This window comes from Elephantulus edwardii, unplaced genomic scaffold (genome assembly GCF_000299155.1).
Source record: "Elephantulus edwardii isolate Elephantulus edwardi_28Jun2011 unplaced genomic scaffold, EleEdw1.0 scaffold00093, whole genome shotgun sequence".
Lineage (NCBI taxonomy): Eukaryota > Metazoa > Chordata > Mammalia > Macroscelidea > Macroscelididae > Elephantulus > Elephantulus edwardii.
Window position 1 is genome coordinate 4609990 of NW_006399843.1, and position 15727 is coordinate 4625716.

Below are 15727 nucleotides of genomic sequence, written 5' to 3' on the forward strand. Positions count from 1 at the left end.
TGTGGGGATTTTTTTCTCATAGTATGAAAATGGATCGTTAAGCATGACTGGAAAGAAGCCCTTTGAAAAGGGTACAGTCAGCTGTCCATTCTAAGTAGATCATGAAAACAATACAGTGGCTGGCATTGCTAGTGGTATGAAAAGTCAGTTTTCTCAATAGTGTGATAAAATTACTGTTCAAGGAATTTAAAAGCAAATTTTCTTTAGATAAGGAGCTCCATGGAAGAGTTGTAGAGTTGAGGATGCCTTTTTTTCAAGAATTCTGGCAGAGTCGGAGGTGACACAGCATGAGAACTTGTGGGAACATCACATCCTCACTGAAGATACATTAGTAGTAATAGTAGTAATAGTGCCTTTCCCTGAACCCTCTGTCCTTCCAAGAATTGCTGTAGAGAGGGTTCAGCCCAGGGAATATCCTGCTGTTCCTAGTCCCAGCCTGCACATGGACATGGGTGGGAGGAGATGCCACCTTTCACCACTGCTGAGAGGAATCCACTAGGAAGACAAGCTTTAGGAAGGGCCTTCTCAGAGTACTCACCTCCAGTCCTTGGAAGTCACACAGGTTGTGTGGACTTAGGTGAATAAAATCAGCCGCTCAGTGAGCTACATTCCTACCCCGAGTGAGCCCATGGCCAGAGGCATTGGGTGAGGACATGGGCAGTCCCACCCTGCTAGTGCATTTTTCTCCTGTCACTGCTGGTATGCAGAGGCATGTCCTCCACCATGACAGGAGAGTCACATCCTGGAAGCATTTTTGCTCCAAGGGGGGGAAAAAGATGCAACAGTAATCAGGAGTCGGCATAGTGGACAATCTGTTACTTTCTGACGCTGGAATTGACACCTTGGGTGTGTAACCCATCATTTCATGAAATCACATTCTCTGACCCCAGTAATGGGGTCGCACTCTTGGCTCCACTGTAGACTTGTCCATGTTCATGAATTTGACTATCCCAAAGAGACAGTGAGCAAGTGCCAGGTACCTAAAAGGCTCCAGCTGCCCGAGAGCTTAGAGATCACGAAGCATGGCTTAGTTCTTTGGCATTCTTTTGTATGCTGTTGATATATGCAGGTGAAGGTAATGGAGGTAATGAGGAAGCTTTGACTCAGAATAAATTCTAAGGAAAATGACCCCATTTCATGTATGTTTAAACCACATGGCTGTTGCTGTCTGGAGACTCTGAAGTATAAGGCTCTGACCTCTGTTGGACAAGGGTCGCTTGCCTGCGAGAGCCGCTGAGAGAGTAGAGACAACGCTACAATTTATTACTAAATCTTTTCCTCCATGAATGAGCCATTAACCTTTAGAATCGAATTGCCTAAGTGTTGCCTCTTTGTTTTTTGCCATGAAACAAAATGGACATTTCTTTCCTGGATCTAGAGATCACATATGCATCTCCATTTATGAAAAGAGGTGTGTTATGATTTTGTGTGGGGCTTTTTTTTCCCTATTTTGCCCCTAGATAGCACATTGCAAGTATAAGTTAAATGCATTATGATCTATAACTGTGCATACAGCGCCATCCTTTTGCCCAAATAATTATGCAAACAATTCAAGCGATTATGCAAACAGTTCAAGCCAAAAGAATAAAAGAGAGAGAGAAAGCCTCTTACCTGTCTTAACCAGACTGTTAAATCCTGACACTTTAGCAGCCTGTGTTGCTCTGTCTGCATTGAAGGTCTCCTCCATGGTGTAAGGAGCGCCCTCATCTGGAAGGCTGAGGAACTATAAACCATGAACTTCAAGGCAATGTTGATGTGCTGTGCAGTCCCACTTCTCCAAATGCCCACCTGACTCACTGAGGGAACCTTGGTTTGTGGCTGTCAGGAGGGCAATTTAGGAGTATTTGTCAGTGATCCACTGAGCAGTGAATGTCCCCTAGGTAAAATTCCCTGCTTGTCTCCATGCAGGCAGATCATTGGTGGACAAGACTTGATTAGGTATATAGTTTCTCCAGTGTGCCTTTTCTCTGAGAGGGCAAAAATATCACTGAACACTGTTAGTGTCACTACACACACAAACACACACACACACAGAGACAGACAGACAGACACAGACACAGACCAGCCAGGTAATCATATATAATCCACTACTACAATATTCATTGCCTTCAAGTGTGAACCCTCTAGTGGATTTTCAGAGGCTGTAAATCACATGGGAGGAGATTGCCCACCTTTCTTCCTGGGAGCAACTGGTGGATTTGAACCTCCAGAGAGGCACCACCTTGAGTTTTAAGCACAATTCCCTATGAATGAGGCTACCAGAGCCACCTGTTATGTGTGACAGGGCTCTTATTGGAGTGAGACCATGATTGTAACAACAGTGGACTTCACTCATAAGTAGACATGAAGTGGGACATTCATTTCCATTTCATCTGCTAATTTAAGGTAGAGGATGAGACACAGAGGGTCTGTACACAATGTGCTATATAAATAAATATGAATATGGATAATGAAAGAAGTCACTGGATGATGCAACTAATGTTCTCAGCTGCTAGCCAAAAGGTTGGAGGTTCACACCCACCCAAAGCACCACAGAGCAGAGGCCTGGGATCTATTTCTGAAAAACTGGCCATTGCGAACTCTGGGCTTCACAGCTGTGCTCTGACACACATGGGGTGGCCTTGAGTCAGCGTTGACTCACTGGCTACTGGCACCGTGGGAAGCCAGAGTCTTTTTCTCATGTGCTTGCTCATCATTAAGCAGAGGGCCAGGCTCCCTCTTCTGCTCCTCTGATCTTTTGGGGGCCTCTGGTGCTGCTGAATGGACTATTTGTTTGCAGTCAGGCTTTGAAGCCTCTGCAGTTGGTCCTGGCCAGACCCCTTACCTGAGGTGCAGGGCTCTGCAGACGCAAGGGCTTATGGGCAGAAGGAAGCGAGGGCCCTGCTCACTGGCCACTTGTTCTATGCACACTCTTCACCTTCCCCTCTCTAACCTGCTTCAGCTCCTCATACTGATAGCCTGAGGTTGGCTCTTCCGTTTCCTCACTCAGTACCTGTGTGCCTCAGTAGTCTCTTTCTTTTTTTATCCCTCTGTTTTCATTTTACCTTCCTTTCTCTCTTCAGCAGCTCCTGCTAGCTCTCCTACCCCTGTTGCGTTGTCTCCTCCTGATAGTGAGTATCATTTTCCCCATCCATCTCTCTGCAGGTTGCTTCCTACCAGCCACAGTGCAGTCTGCCTAATGCTATCTCCTCCGCCAGGTGATGATTAAACTCTGTCGGCAGAAAGCAGTGCCAGGCTTTAGGGAGGCAAATGAGAAGAGAAATAAGCTCAGGGCCTCTCACATTCACAGGAGGCAAGCACTCCCAGGAGCAGAAGGTCTGGAAAAGCATTGCTCCGTGTGAAAACCTGCAGGCTGAGGCCCTGGTGCAGGCACGGCCCAGCCTGCCCTTTGGGTTGGACCAAAGCAGATGTTTGGAAAAGCCAAAGGAATCTGCCAAGAAAAATATCGCTTCTACAGGGCCATAAAAATATTTTGCAGTATTGGGTTTTTACCCATTTAATTGGCACAGTTGGGCTCAGACATGGAAATTAGATCATGAAACCTGTGGCTTTTGCTTTCTCCATAAATGTACGCATTGCCCATGAATCAGTATGAAAATAGTGTTTGCTTGATGAAGTCCCTGGCAGTAGGTGTGAAGGACAAATTATTTAACCCTTCAGGGGAGTTTTCTTTTTCTCTTCTCCAAAGTTGAACTTGATTAGTCTCATCCCTCCCCCAAAAGACAAGAAACAAAGAGAAAAGGTGCCTTGAGGATTCAGCAAAGAGTAGGTTTATCAAGGTGGGCTTCACCTATTCTGGCTGAGCCTCATCTTTTCTCACCTTTTTTTTCTTTCTTTTTATTGCTGCCCTGTCCTTTTGCTTTTCTGAGTCCTCAGGACCAAGAGCTACAGGACTCTCCTGTTAAGGATTTTGAACACGACTTTATGGAGCAGGAAGTGAGGTGAGAGAGCAGCTGCGTAAGGTGCAGCCTGAAATGCCACCACCTCTTGGAGCTCCAAACAGCAGTCACCAGATGAGGTGCCGCCAGTCTGCCTGTGTTCATCCTTACTCTTCCAGAAGGCCCTGCCATTTGGCTCAGCCTCAAATGACTCAGGCTCCAACCTCAAAAGCCCTCTGTTGCCATCTGTTTACCTCAGAAACACGGCTACGATGCTGCCACCTTGTAAAATTGTGCATCATAAGGGAAGAACTTGAGGCTTTGGAACCAGGTAGATCTGGGTTCAAATCCCAGTCCTGACACTTCTACTTGTCGCTCTCCATGACCTTGTATTCATCACTCAACCTCCCTGAGTCCAAATTTCTCACCTAGAATGAAGGATAAAGCCCACCCACCTTGCTGTTTGTAAAAATTAAAGATTAAATCTAAATCCCCCCCCAAGATAATATCCAGCATATAGTGGCTCTAATTAATAGTAACAAGAAATGAGGGTTATATTATTTCATGCTGTGTAAGAGTAATTTGTCAGCAAAATCTCTCTTCTCCTTAAATTATTTATTAGAATAATGATTAAATCAAGTAAGAAAAGACAGAATTAATATCTCTGCCATTTCTTTTTCCTTATAATGATGCCTTAGAAAACATATACATATACGGAATGAATTTAATTTCTCTCCATTCTCCTTCACCTCCCTGTGCCCTTTCTGTCCTTCATGTTTCCATAGCAACCTGGCCTCTTCCTGCCCTGACAACCACAGGAGTGTCTAGTGAGTACACAACTAAGGGCCAGAATTCCGACTGCTGGCCATCGCAGAGCGGGCTTCTGGGTCAGAGATGCCCCAGTTCTCCCTCTCCTTAGAAGCAACAGTTGTAAATGCATGAAGGCTCCTAGCCTGGTGTGATTTCCTAAGCATGCTGTCTTTTTGGCCGAGAGAGCAAACCAGGCATCACCAAAGGAACCGGGAGTGATTATTTGCAGAAGATCCTGCATGAGGAGGCCTTTCCAAATTTACTCTCCTGCTAAAAATAGAAAAGGATTAGGGAGATGCTGGGGAGGAACAGGAACAGCATTAGCCCAGCTGGCTTTGGCTGTTCTTCCTCTCTAAACTCTATGCACATGCATGCAGGGTAATAGAGAGAAATTGCTGAGTGTGAGAACCAGGGAAGGACTAGGTAGTATGATGGCTGGTTGGGGTAGGAAGGAGGATGATCAAGGTTGGAGGGAGCCCGGTTTCCTGGCTGTGTGCTCAAGATGGTCCATCCATGGAGCCACTGAGGAAAGGAATGGCACTATGGTGTCCTCTCGAACTTCTGTCTCAGCGTTAGAAAAAACCATAGACAGAAGCAGCCACGCCCAGGGTTGCTCGTTGGGAGCTGCCTGAGAGTCCAGTGAAAGTGCAGATGCAATCAGTCCCATGCACAGACTGTCTTTTACAGGAAACATTGCACTTAGTTTCAACCTTAACATGCTCCAAAACTAGTGTTTATGATGCTTTTGTGAAGTAAGCTCGTGTGCTAACAGACAAGCTTGATAAGTCAGCATGACTGTGTGTGTGTGTGTGTGTGTGTGTGTGTACTATCAGCAAAGTTATGTAGATGGTGGGGATGTTACAGAATTTTTCTAGATGCACACAAAAAAAGTGTCCTGCATCCTATTTAGGCAGCAGGCAGGAGCCAGAGCTAGAAGGCACTGAGCAGGTATGCAAGGGACAGCTCTCACTCCCTGGGCCAAGGTTTCTGATTCATAATTGAACAAAGAAGAAAAGGGTTTCCTAATTCTGTGTGTTGCATGAAATGGTTCCTTTTTCTGCTGCAGAGTTTAGCTCCCAGTCTGCTTTCTTGGTGTTTGCTCGGGGCGTGTGCTGCATTGCATTTTAATTCCCAATGCTTTTGAGGTTTCAGTTTGTCAGCAGAGCGAGTGGCCACGAGTATGTGTGCTCGCGTGGGTTCAGTTCCGAGGATGGGATGGGCTTTTTGCATCTGGAAAAAGAATGCAACTAACAGAGCCCTTTCTTCTTGTAACAAGCAATGGGTGTGGCTTGGGTACCAAACACGGTAGGAGCCGCGGGGATGTTTGCAGAACTGATTTCATGGTTAAGGTGGCTTCATTGAGTGCTGTGTGTCTTTTGGGAGTGAAATGCTAACTCAGATCCAGAGTTTTCCTTTACAAGGAATTAGATATTTCTCCTCTTGAAATGTCTTCACCTTTTAAAAACTAGGCATTTCTTCCCAGATAAAATGCCTCATTAAGGCATCCAAAGGAATGAAAAGAGAAGTCTTTTACATTTATTTGTTTATTTAGAGTCATTGGATTCATCGTCCAAAAGGTAGGTCCCGGTGGACACTGGGGTAAAGAAAAACTAAAAAACCTCCTCTGACGAGTCCTTTTCAACTCACAGTGTCCCTAGAGGTTGGAGTAGAACTACCTCCTCAGATTTCCAAGGCTGTAATATTTATGGACGTAGACTAGCATGTCCTTCTCCCATGGAGAAGGTGGATTTAAACTGCCAACCTTTTGGTTAGCAGCCAAGGGTTTTAACTACCTCATAACCAGGACTATTTGATTAAGAGGAAAGATTGTCTCAAGTGGACCCCGTTCTGAATTTAGCATACACACAGTCCTCAGTGGTCAGGCAAACTGGCACATTGAAACTGATCACAGAGCAACTCTGAGCATAAATACGATTGAAAGTAATATTATCTCTTCATTTTGCTTGTGGGAGGAGGTAGACTGTTTTGTTTCAGGTTTGTTGTTTTGTTGTTGTTGTTGTTGTTGCCAATTTATGATGATAAAGGAATAAAAGTGTCCTCATGCAAAGTAAAGTGCTCAATTATGTTTTATATAATCTTTTCAGGGAAGTCTTGGTGGAAATGTGCCAGGACCTGTGTAAAGTCACACAGTCAAGTGAACAGGTCTGTCAGCCACAGTGCCCAGGCAACGTGGTAACTGCTTACATGGTACTTGGTTGAAGTCTTTCTCTTGATTTTTAAATAGTGGTGGCCTTTAAGCAGAAAAGCCTCTTTACCTCTGGTTTCTGCCCTTCTGCACTCTTAGCCTCAATTGGTAATAGTCAAAACATCTCCTGGCCAATGAACATTAAGGTGGTTAAGCAGTGCTCATTAACAAGTCGGCCCCATTCAGGAGCACATTGCAATGTTGTTCCCAAGAGCAATGTCTGGGTTAGAGCCAAGCAAGGACAACTGTTTTTTATTTGTAAATCTTAAATCCATGCCTTATCAGTATATCCACAAGTCTAAAGATTCTATCATTCTATCCACAGGCCCAATTATGCATTTAACATCAGACTCTAGCTCACTGGCCCAGGGATTCAGATTCTGCTGTTATGTGTGGACACAGCCAGTGCCTCAGTCACCAGAAGCATAGCTGTTCCCATATTGGAAGGGCCTCTTCTACCTATGTCCTTGGCTCTGGGGAGTCTCATCAGAGTTGTCCTTGGGCATGTACGGAGGAAATAGAGAAGAAAGATCAGGCTCCTTAGGGCCACCCCTTTACGTCATATCCTCTGAGCCTCTGTCTGCCCTTTGCCCTCTCCTCACTGCACTTAAGGAAAGGAAACATAAAATGCCATTTGTTTTTTCTCATTTAATGTCATCTGTTATTCTTACAGAGACGACCATCCACGCCTTAAAAGTCCTGAGACTTTTCCATGATGCCCCATGTTCTGTTCCATCATCCTTACTTCCAGGGATGCTGAGCCAACGCTGGAATCTGTGACTGTTCATTAACATGCTTTTCTCTCTTCCTCTAAGAGTCTCCTGGATGGACCTGGACATCTGGGTGCTGGCAGAAACGCCTCCCCCTGTCAAAAACCAAAGTGTGCCTGCCCCTTGGTGTGGTATTAATATGCCATGTTGCAGCTGTAGCTAACGCTTATTGGTGTTCTTAACCAAATGCTCTTTATGATTTATTATTCTTCTATTTCCAGGCAGTTTTACTGTCTTCCCAATGTTCCCTATATATACTGCTAATTCAATTTGATTTCTCCTTTTATTTAGTCTGTGATTTTGTTGTTGATTTTTCTCCCTGCCCATTGTTTACATCAGTTTTTAATTTTTTTGTATTTTCCATGTGACTTCCTCCACTTTCCTTTCAACCAATCATGTGCGTGCGTATCATGTGACTTTGTCATGTGGCTTGCATGGTGCTGATGATGTCGTCCACGCTGGTGAACAGAAGGTAAAACTCTTTGTTATGATTAGTGGAATAAATCCGGGATCCAGCCTGGTGTCTTGGACCCTCTCATTTTCTCAGGGAAGCCACTTGAGGGATTTTCTTTCCTCTTCACCTCACCGCTAGGATCTATCATGCCAACTGCACCGCAGGAAAGCCATTGGTTCAATACTTTGCTTCCAAAAATTTGGTCCCATGCACTTCCATCTAACAGTGACACCACATTGGGCAAAGCAGTTTGTAAACTCAGATTTTTGCCGAATAGGTCATAAGTAATATTTCCCAGAGAACAGTTTTTGTAAATTACTTCTACAGCATCATGACATAACTTTATCCAGCAATCCCAAAAGCCACAGTAGCCCTACATTGAGTCCCATTAATGTGATAATGTGTTTACAACCAAACTGAAAAGCTACAGAGCCAAATTTAAGTTACAGAAGTTGTATTTCTTAAAAGCCTGTTAAGCGTGCTCCCTAAATGACTGTAGACATAGAGAACTTTGCTGAAAGAAAAGACTTGGGAACTAGAGCAAGTTTGCTGAAGTGCCACTTTTCAAGAGTGGCCCTCCCCCAGGCAGGAGGAAGGGGTGAGAGAATCCTCCTCACAGCCCCCCCCCCAGCAAATGTCACATAGCAATTAGTATGACTGGAGATCTCTGTGCAATCAAGAAGCATGTGATTGACCCTCACAGCCAAAGGAACAAAATTATAGCCTAATTAGGCACATAGCAGTGACAAAATAATTAGTTAATATTGTGACTGTCACAACCTTATTTAAACATTTCTCACTTGCCATAAAGAGAAGGCAGCTGCTTCTCTTTGCTCCTAGCTTCTTCCCCCAATAAAATCCAACACCTATTCAGAACCTGCCTCCGGAACCCTGTTCTCTTCTAACTGAAGTCCTTTTTTACATCAAATAGTAACTGGAGACACGTACGGGCTGCGTTGATCACAAAGCAAAACTAACCTCAGTAACTGCCCGGTGTGCCCATGCATGTGGGGGTCCCCCATGTGACCTCAGCCCTCTGAGAACTGATTGGGCGACATCCACGCAAACAAAACCACCCACAGCTTGTCTCGCATGTTCTCTGTTGCTGTCCTGTCTTCTGTTTGCTCTCTCCATGCGTGTTCACGTGTGTTCTTGCTCCCTCACACTCCACCTCCACCATTGCTGAAGACTTCAGCTTTGTGCAGGTGGAGGCCTTGCCCTGATTCAGTCCCATTTACAACCAGACTCTCAGACAAAGGCCTGGAGTCTGAGCTGTCCTCATTTTCCAAAACAGAAAGTACTTGATATTTAAATTTTTTTTTGTAATAAAGGGAGAATCACCCCAAAGCAGAAGACCATCAGATACAGTTTGCTGTAATAAATTTGACCCACCTTTAAAGAGTTATTTTCATCTGTGAGTCCAAGAGCATAGGGAATTGGGAATCTGAGATGTTGTCAATGCCAGGTAAAGAACAAGGAGGGCCAATCTTCTCGAAAACTTGGGGGTGAGCTCTGCTAGGTGAAGTTGTCGGAAAAGGCCGAGTCCACATGGGACAGATGATGCTGGACAGAACCTCACTAATTTTATTTTGTGAAAACAAGCTTGGTCATTTCTAGACATTGTCATAATTCTGACCAAGCAAGCGTACCCTTAACAAGGTTGAAACTAGTTCATAACTGTAGAGATGGATCGCTTCTAAACATTTACAGCAAGGCTAGAAGGGCTTGAGCTGTGTTCCTAGAATTACCCTAAACCAAAGTTGATTGTTGTTGGTACTGAATTAGCAAGTTTTTAAGTGACCTGGGTGTCTCTCTCTCCTGCGAGAAGTGGGTTGTTGTTGAGTACCATCGAGTCAAAACTGACCTGTAGCTGACCCTCCAGCAGGCTTTTCAAAGGCTGCTAATAACATGGGAGGAGAGTTTGCTCATCCTTCCCCCATGGAGCAGCTGTTCGATTTGAACCACTTGTCTTCAAGATTATAGGGCAGTTTCTTAGAATCCAAAAATTGATGAAGTCCAGTATTCCCTATACTGCCTTCCCTCAGCGGCAGTGTGGCCTAATTTTAACATGTGCTGGATGGTCCACTCATCTTGGGCTCAATTTATCAGTGTTCACTGAACCTGGCCATTCAGCTTCACACCCACAATTGCTTGGTTTCTGAGTCTACAAAGCTATAGATGTCGTAGAAGTCCATGCTAGGTAAGCCAGATGGCAGGAGTGGACTTGGTGAGGTGAGCTACAGAGACATGCAGTGCATAAGATTATTTCTCATCCTCTGGCATTGTCAGCAGTCAAGGACTCTCCAAATTACTGCTGAGCAATGATGTTAGTTTGAGGACTAAGGTGCACGTGATTCAGGCTGTGGTCTTTTCAGTCTGAGAGCTGTACAAGGAATAAGGATGGCAGAACATTGATGGCTTTGAATTGTGGTGTTACAGAAGAGTGCTGAATATCCCAAGGACGGCCAAAAGAACAGATATGCCTTAGAGTACAGCCAGAGTGCTCCTTGGGGGCAAGGATGACAGAGCTTCATCTCATATACTTTGGGCATGTTGCTAGAAAGGCTATTCCTTGGAGAAGGACATTATGCTTGGAAAGGTCAGCAAAAAAGAGGAAGACCTTCAACCAGGTGGATTGACACAGTAACTGCTGCTGTGGTCTCAAGACTGTTCCAAATAATGAGGATGACACGGGATAAGCCAGGGTTCAGATTTGTTGTTCATAGGGTCACTGTGGGTCATACTTGACTTGATGTCACCTAAGAACAGCAACAACCTGGCATCATATAACTACAGAACCATAAAACCATGGCTTTTTGTCCATCAGCTTCTGAGGACTCTGTGTAAATGAGACTCCCCCGTCTCCCGCCCATCAGCATGTGTGTAATGCAGACCCCCACCCTTCTGTACACGTGCTGCATGTCTGAGCATGGACTCTCCCCACCCATTCATAATGATCTTTTTTCTTTAGCTACTCACACTGACTAGGAAATGCTGATTCTGATGAACTAAACTCCTTAACACCCACTCTTCCTCCTTAGATTGAAAACATCACTAACTGCCCTTTCCACTTCCTCCTTTTATTTTTTTACAGCTGTGTGGATTGCAACGGGCTCTGGCAAGTCAGCATAGACTTTTCGGCAGGGCCAATGCTCTAATTGTCTTTATTTCCAAGGATTGGGCATGGGTGGTCGACAGGTTAGAGCGTTAGCGTGAAGGGAGTAAGGGAAGTGCAGTGAGGCATGACAGCGTGAATCCAGTTTGCACCAACCTGGGGCCCTGCTGGCTGTGGAAGCTTCCAGCTTCCCTGGGGTTAGCAATATGAGGGCTGAGACATCCCAGGAGCCTCGTACGTCTCACTAACGAATCCAGTGTCCATGAAATAGTGGCCAACCTGTGCACAGACCCGCCCTCACCCATGGCCTCAGAGGCAGGGCTGAGGTAATTGTTGGCAATGGTAGTTCTGTCTGTCATAACTTCCTCAGCTTGAATCAGCCCCATAACCACAAGCCATACCTTCGTGGTCATATTTTCTTTTTTTAGGATGATGAAATAAGGATAATTGACCAATTAATCTGTTGGTGTTTTCACGACACCAGGGAGAAGGGATTTGGTGTTTTTGTGGTTCGCTCTGTCAGAGTTCATTTATTGCTGTTTAATTTGTGCTCTACTCTGCCATTTGCATCCCCCAGCGTGCACACACACACACACACGTTCATGTTTATAATTTCTAAGGGAAACAGGTGCTGAGAGAACTAGTAGGCTAGATGCTTCATGACCTTGGCGACAGAAAGCTAAGCTTTCTTAGTAAACACTAGGGGATCAGGATGTTCTGTCATTGTCACTAGGTCTCAGTCCCAGCATTCTTTGCAGCTAAGGACTGGCATGACAAGGAGTCAGCTGGCTGTACCACAAGGAAATCCTTGCTACCCCAAAGTAGGGGACTCAAGAAAAAAAGAGAGTTTCTCTAAAGATATGATTTGAGAGAGCAATACTTAGATACGTGGAAGTTCGTCTTTGCCTTGTACAGGCTGTTCTTTTTAATTGCCAACAAGCCACTCAGCCTTTCTCAAACACCAAGGCAGGGTCCCCACAGCAGCATCTAGCACTATGAAGGGCCAAGAATGTATGCAACACCCATCACAGGAGATTGGGTGGTTTGTGTCTGCTTATTGTTTGTCTGACATCTGAGGCTCAGAGCTCTGTCTCAGGGGAGAGAATCAGTGGGCCAAAGACAGTTAAATCTTGATTCCCTAAGGGCCAAATTTCTGACCTCTTGATATAACGGTGAATGTTCTTGAGTTGGGGAAAAAGTAATAGACATCATACTTGAACAGCTAAGTCATACCGTTTGGGCTTCTTAAATCGACCACAAAAAGTTACATGCCGGTTTCAGGTTGCTTATAAGAAATGGGCAACAAAAGATGACAGATTTTGGATACATAAAGCGAACAGCATTTTGTGTGCCATGACAATGCTATTAGATAGGAAATGTGAACGCATATTTCAATATCTTCATCATTAGTTTATACCCAGACCCCAAAACTCTAGGATGTCTCCCAGGGGAGAAAAAGTGAAGTGGATGAACAGAGAAATGGACCAGTCTTCCTCAGGATGGCCCTGTCTCCTCAGCATTTTACTCGGGAGATGTAACTCTTAGTGCTTGGGCTTTTGCAAGTGAGAGGTAGAAAAGTATCTCCTTCTAGAATTCACAAACCCTGTCAGAATACCGTGGACTTGCTGTCATCTGTGCTGTGAGATTCAGATACCTCTTTCTCTTATCCAGGGCTTCTTTTGACAAACAGGAAAGATGTGAGGCTCCTTTAGATTGAGGGTATAGTAGTCCAGTAGTTACAAGTGAGGAACCTAAAATCTCCATGACTAGAAAAACACATTTCAATTCTGGTTTACTGCGGGATTCCATAGGGCCTGCCTATAATGTATTCTGAATTTATGTGGCCTTGTAGCCAGCCCATCTTCCCGCCTACTCGTGTGTATATGATTTGTATTCTGCTAAAAGTACCCAAAATGTCTAGAATTACATCCCAGACCTGTCCTACTATACTACAACTTCCCAGCAGTGTGATACAGATGAAGCTTACTTTCAAGGTACTGCTGATTTAGCCTTTCTGTAATCTTTTTTTTTTTGGAGGGGGGATGTTTGACTCAGTGGCTGAATTCAGAGAATGTAATTAACCCCAGTGGTTTTCTTGGAGTAACCTGCCAATTGCTACTGAATTGCAAACCAACATTTATAAATAATTACAATATTGGTTTTGCTAAAATTACCCATAATGATTTCAATCAGCAATGCCATCTCAGAACAGTACATGTTAGGACCCTCTAAATAATTTCCTCTGCTAATATGTTCAATAAGACAATAAGCTTTCTGGACACCAAGGCCCAGCTCTCCCACGTCAACTTCTCCCTCCCTTCTTTCCTCAACAGGCATGGCTGGGATCTTCTTTTCTCAGTAAACTTAGGAAATAGTTTCTTTAGCCCTGCTCTTTAAAAATAGCTAACAATAAACATTTAAGAGGAGTAAGTTACTCTCCCTGTATCTTATCATACTTCCAGCAAATTCCCTCTCCAGGAAGGTGACCAAAGTATCTGTCAAAATCCACAAAGGTGGTATGCTGTTAGTTGAATATAATCTTCCTTTAGAAACAATCATCAAAGGGGATTATATTTCTGGCCAAGTCTCCACCATTTTTTGAAAGAATTCATCATAATCATGTTTCTTTTAGCAAGCAAAGTATCTTATTCACTTTGAAATGTTCATAGTGGCAAAAAACTGCACTGCAATCCCAAAGGCACACAGTACGAATCCACCAGCTGCTCTGCGGGAGAAGGATGAGCAGTCTCCTCCCATGCGACTGAGTGCCTCTGAAAACCTGCTGCAGGGTCAGCTCCGGGTCAGTTCTGACTTGACGGCACACAACATTAGTAATAGATTGCTTGGTATTTAGTACAAATAAGCATTTTCTAAATAAACTACACTTAAAACATTTAAATTATACCTGAATATTATGTGATACAAAATTCAATGAAACAATAGGTAAATACCATAGGAACATAGGTGCATAGATGAAGTGACAGTATATATATATATATATATTTTGGAGAGGTCCCTAACAGCAGTCTCTCTGGAGACTAAGGTGCATCTGATACAGGCCATGGTCTTCGCAATCACCTGTTATGCATCAGAGAGCTGGACAATGACCAAGGAGGATAGAAGGAGAACTGATGCCTTTGAGCTGTGGTGCTGGAGAAGAGTATTGAGAATACCATGGACTGCTAGGAAAACAAATAGATTTGTCCTGGAGAGGGTTAAACCGGGTGGCTCCTTGGAGGCAAGGATTCTGAGGCTCCGTCTAACTTACTTCGGACATGTAGTGAGGAGAGACCGGTTCTTGGAGAGGGACATCATGCTTGGGAGGGTGGAGGGACGGCGCAGGAGAGGAAGGCCCTCTATGAGGTGGATTGATTCAGTGACTGGGGTAATTGGGATGGGAGTGTCAGAGACAGTGCGATTGGCACAGGACAGAGCGGAGTTTAGGGCTGTTGTTCATAGGGTCGCTATGAGTCGCAGGCAACTCAACGGCACATAACAACAACAACTATATATATATATATATAAAATGATGTTCTGACTTTGGACATATTACTAGGAGAGGCTATTCCTTGGAAAAAGACATCATCCTTGAAAAGATGAAGGGTCAACAAAGAAACAGCAAACTCCCAGTGAGATGGATTGACACAGTGACTGCAGCAATGGGCTTTAGTTTGTCAGAGACAATGAAGATGGCACAGGCTAGGCCAGAGTTCACGTCAGCTGGTCACTGGGTCGCTATGCATCATATTTGACTTGACAGCACCTAACAAGAACTGTAACCCAGCCAAGGCTCACAGTAACCCTCCAGCAGGTTTCCCAGGCTGTAAATCTTAATGGAAGCAGAATTCCTGTATTTCATCTCTCAGAGTGACTGAAGAATTGAACCACTAACCTGTTAGCAGTGGAACACATGTCCTATGCCACCACAGTGCCTTTCTCTAGCAGTAGTATTGTTTCATTGACTTTTTATATTTTTCTGTGATTCCAGTTCTATTTTTCGGAAACAAAACCAAAGATAAGAGGGTGCCTTCATCAGAATTGTTGATTTCGACATTGGCTCCTTGGAGAAATCTGTTCTTATTATCTTGGAGGAGCTTTGGGGTCTCTCTTTGAAGATAATACTTTTAAAGACAACTTCTTAAAAAACTAAGTTTCTCTGAAAATTCTAGGCTGTTACTATTGTATGCCATCAATTCAGAACATCTAAACAGAACCCTGCCACCTTCTGCACCAGGCTCAGAATTGCCGCTCTGTCTGTGCTCATTGTTACAACCACAGCTTCAGTCCTTTTCCTTGAGGCCTTCTTTGACTCTGTCCTTCACTAGGAAGCATAATGCCCTTCCCTCAGGACATTGATAGAAGCCCTGATAAGTACATGAAATGAAATCTCACCCTGCATACTTTCAGAAAGCATTCCAGCTAGATTTGTTTGTTCTTTTGGCAATCTAGAATTTCATTCAGTGTTGGTATAGTCAATTTTTTTTTTGCGAATAC

At 44.2% G+C, this 15727-nt stretch overlaps 1 protein-coding gene across 3 annotated transcripts in view; it reads left to right on the plus strand.

Annotated features, from left to right (window-relative positions):
* Positions 1 to 15727, plus strand: part of NCAM1 (neural cell adhesion molecule 1) — a 431096-nt gene that overhangs the window by 392916 nt on the left and 22453 nt on the right. For 2 of the 3 annotated variants that reach the window (XM_006890786.1, XM_006890784.1), the window contains one exon: positions 3313 to 3315. The exons of the other annotated variant lie outside the window; for it this stretch is intronic. In XM_006890786.1, the coding sequence (XP_006890848.1) occupies positions 3313 to 3315 (3 nt within the window). The remainder of the gene's footprint in view (positions 1 to 3312; positions 3316 to 15727) is intronic. 3 annotated transcript variants of the gene reach the window in all.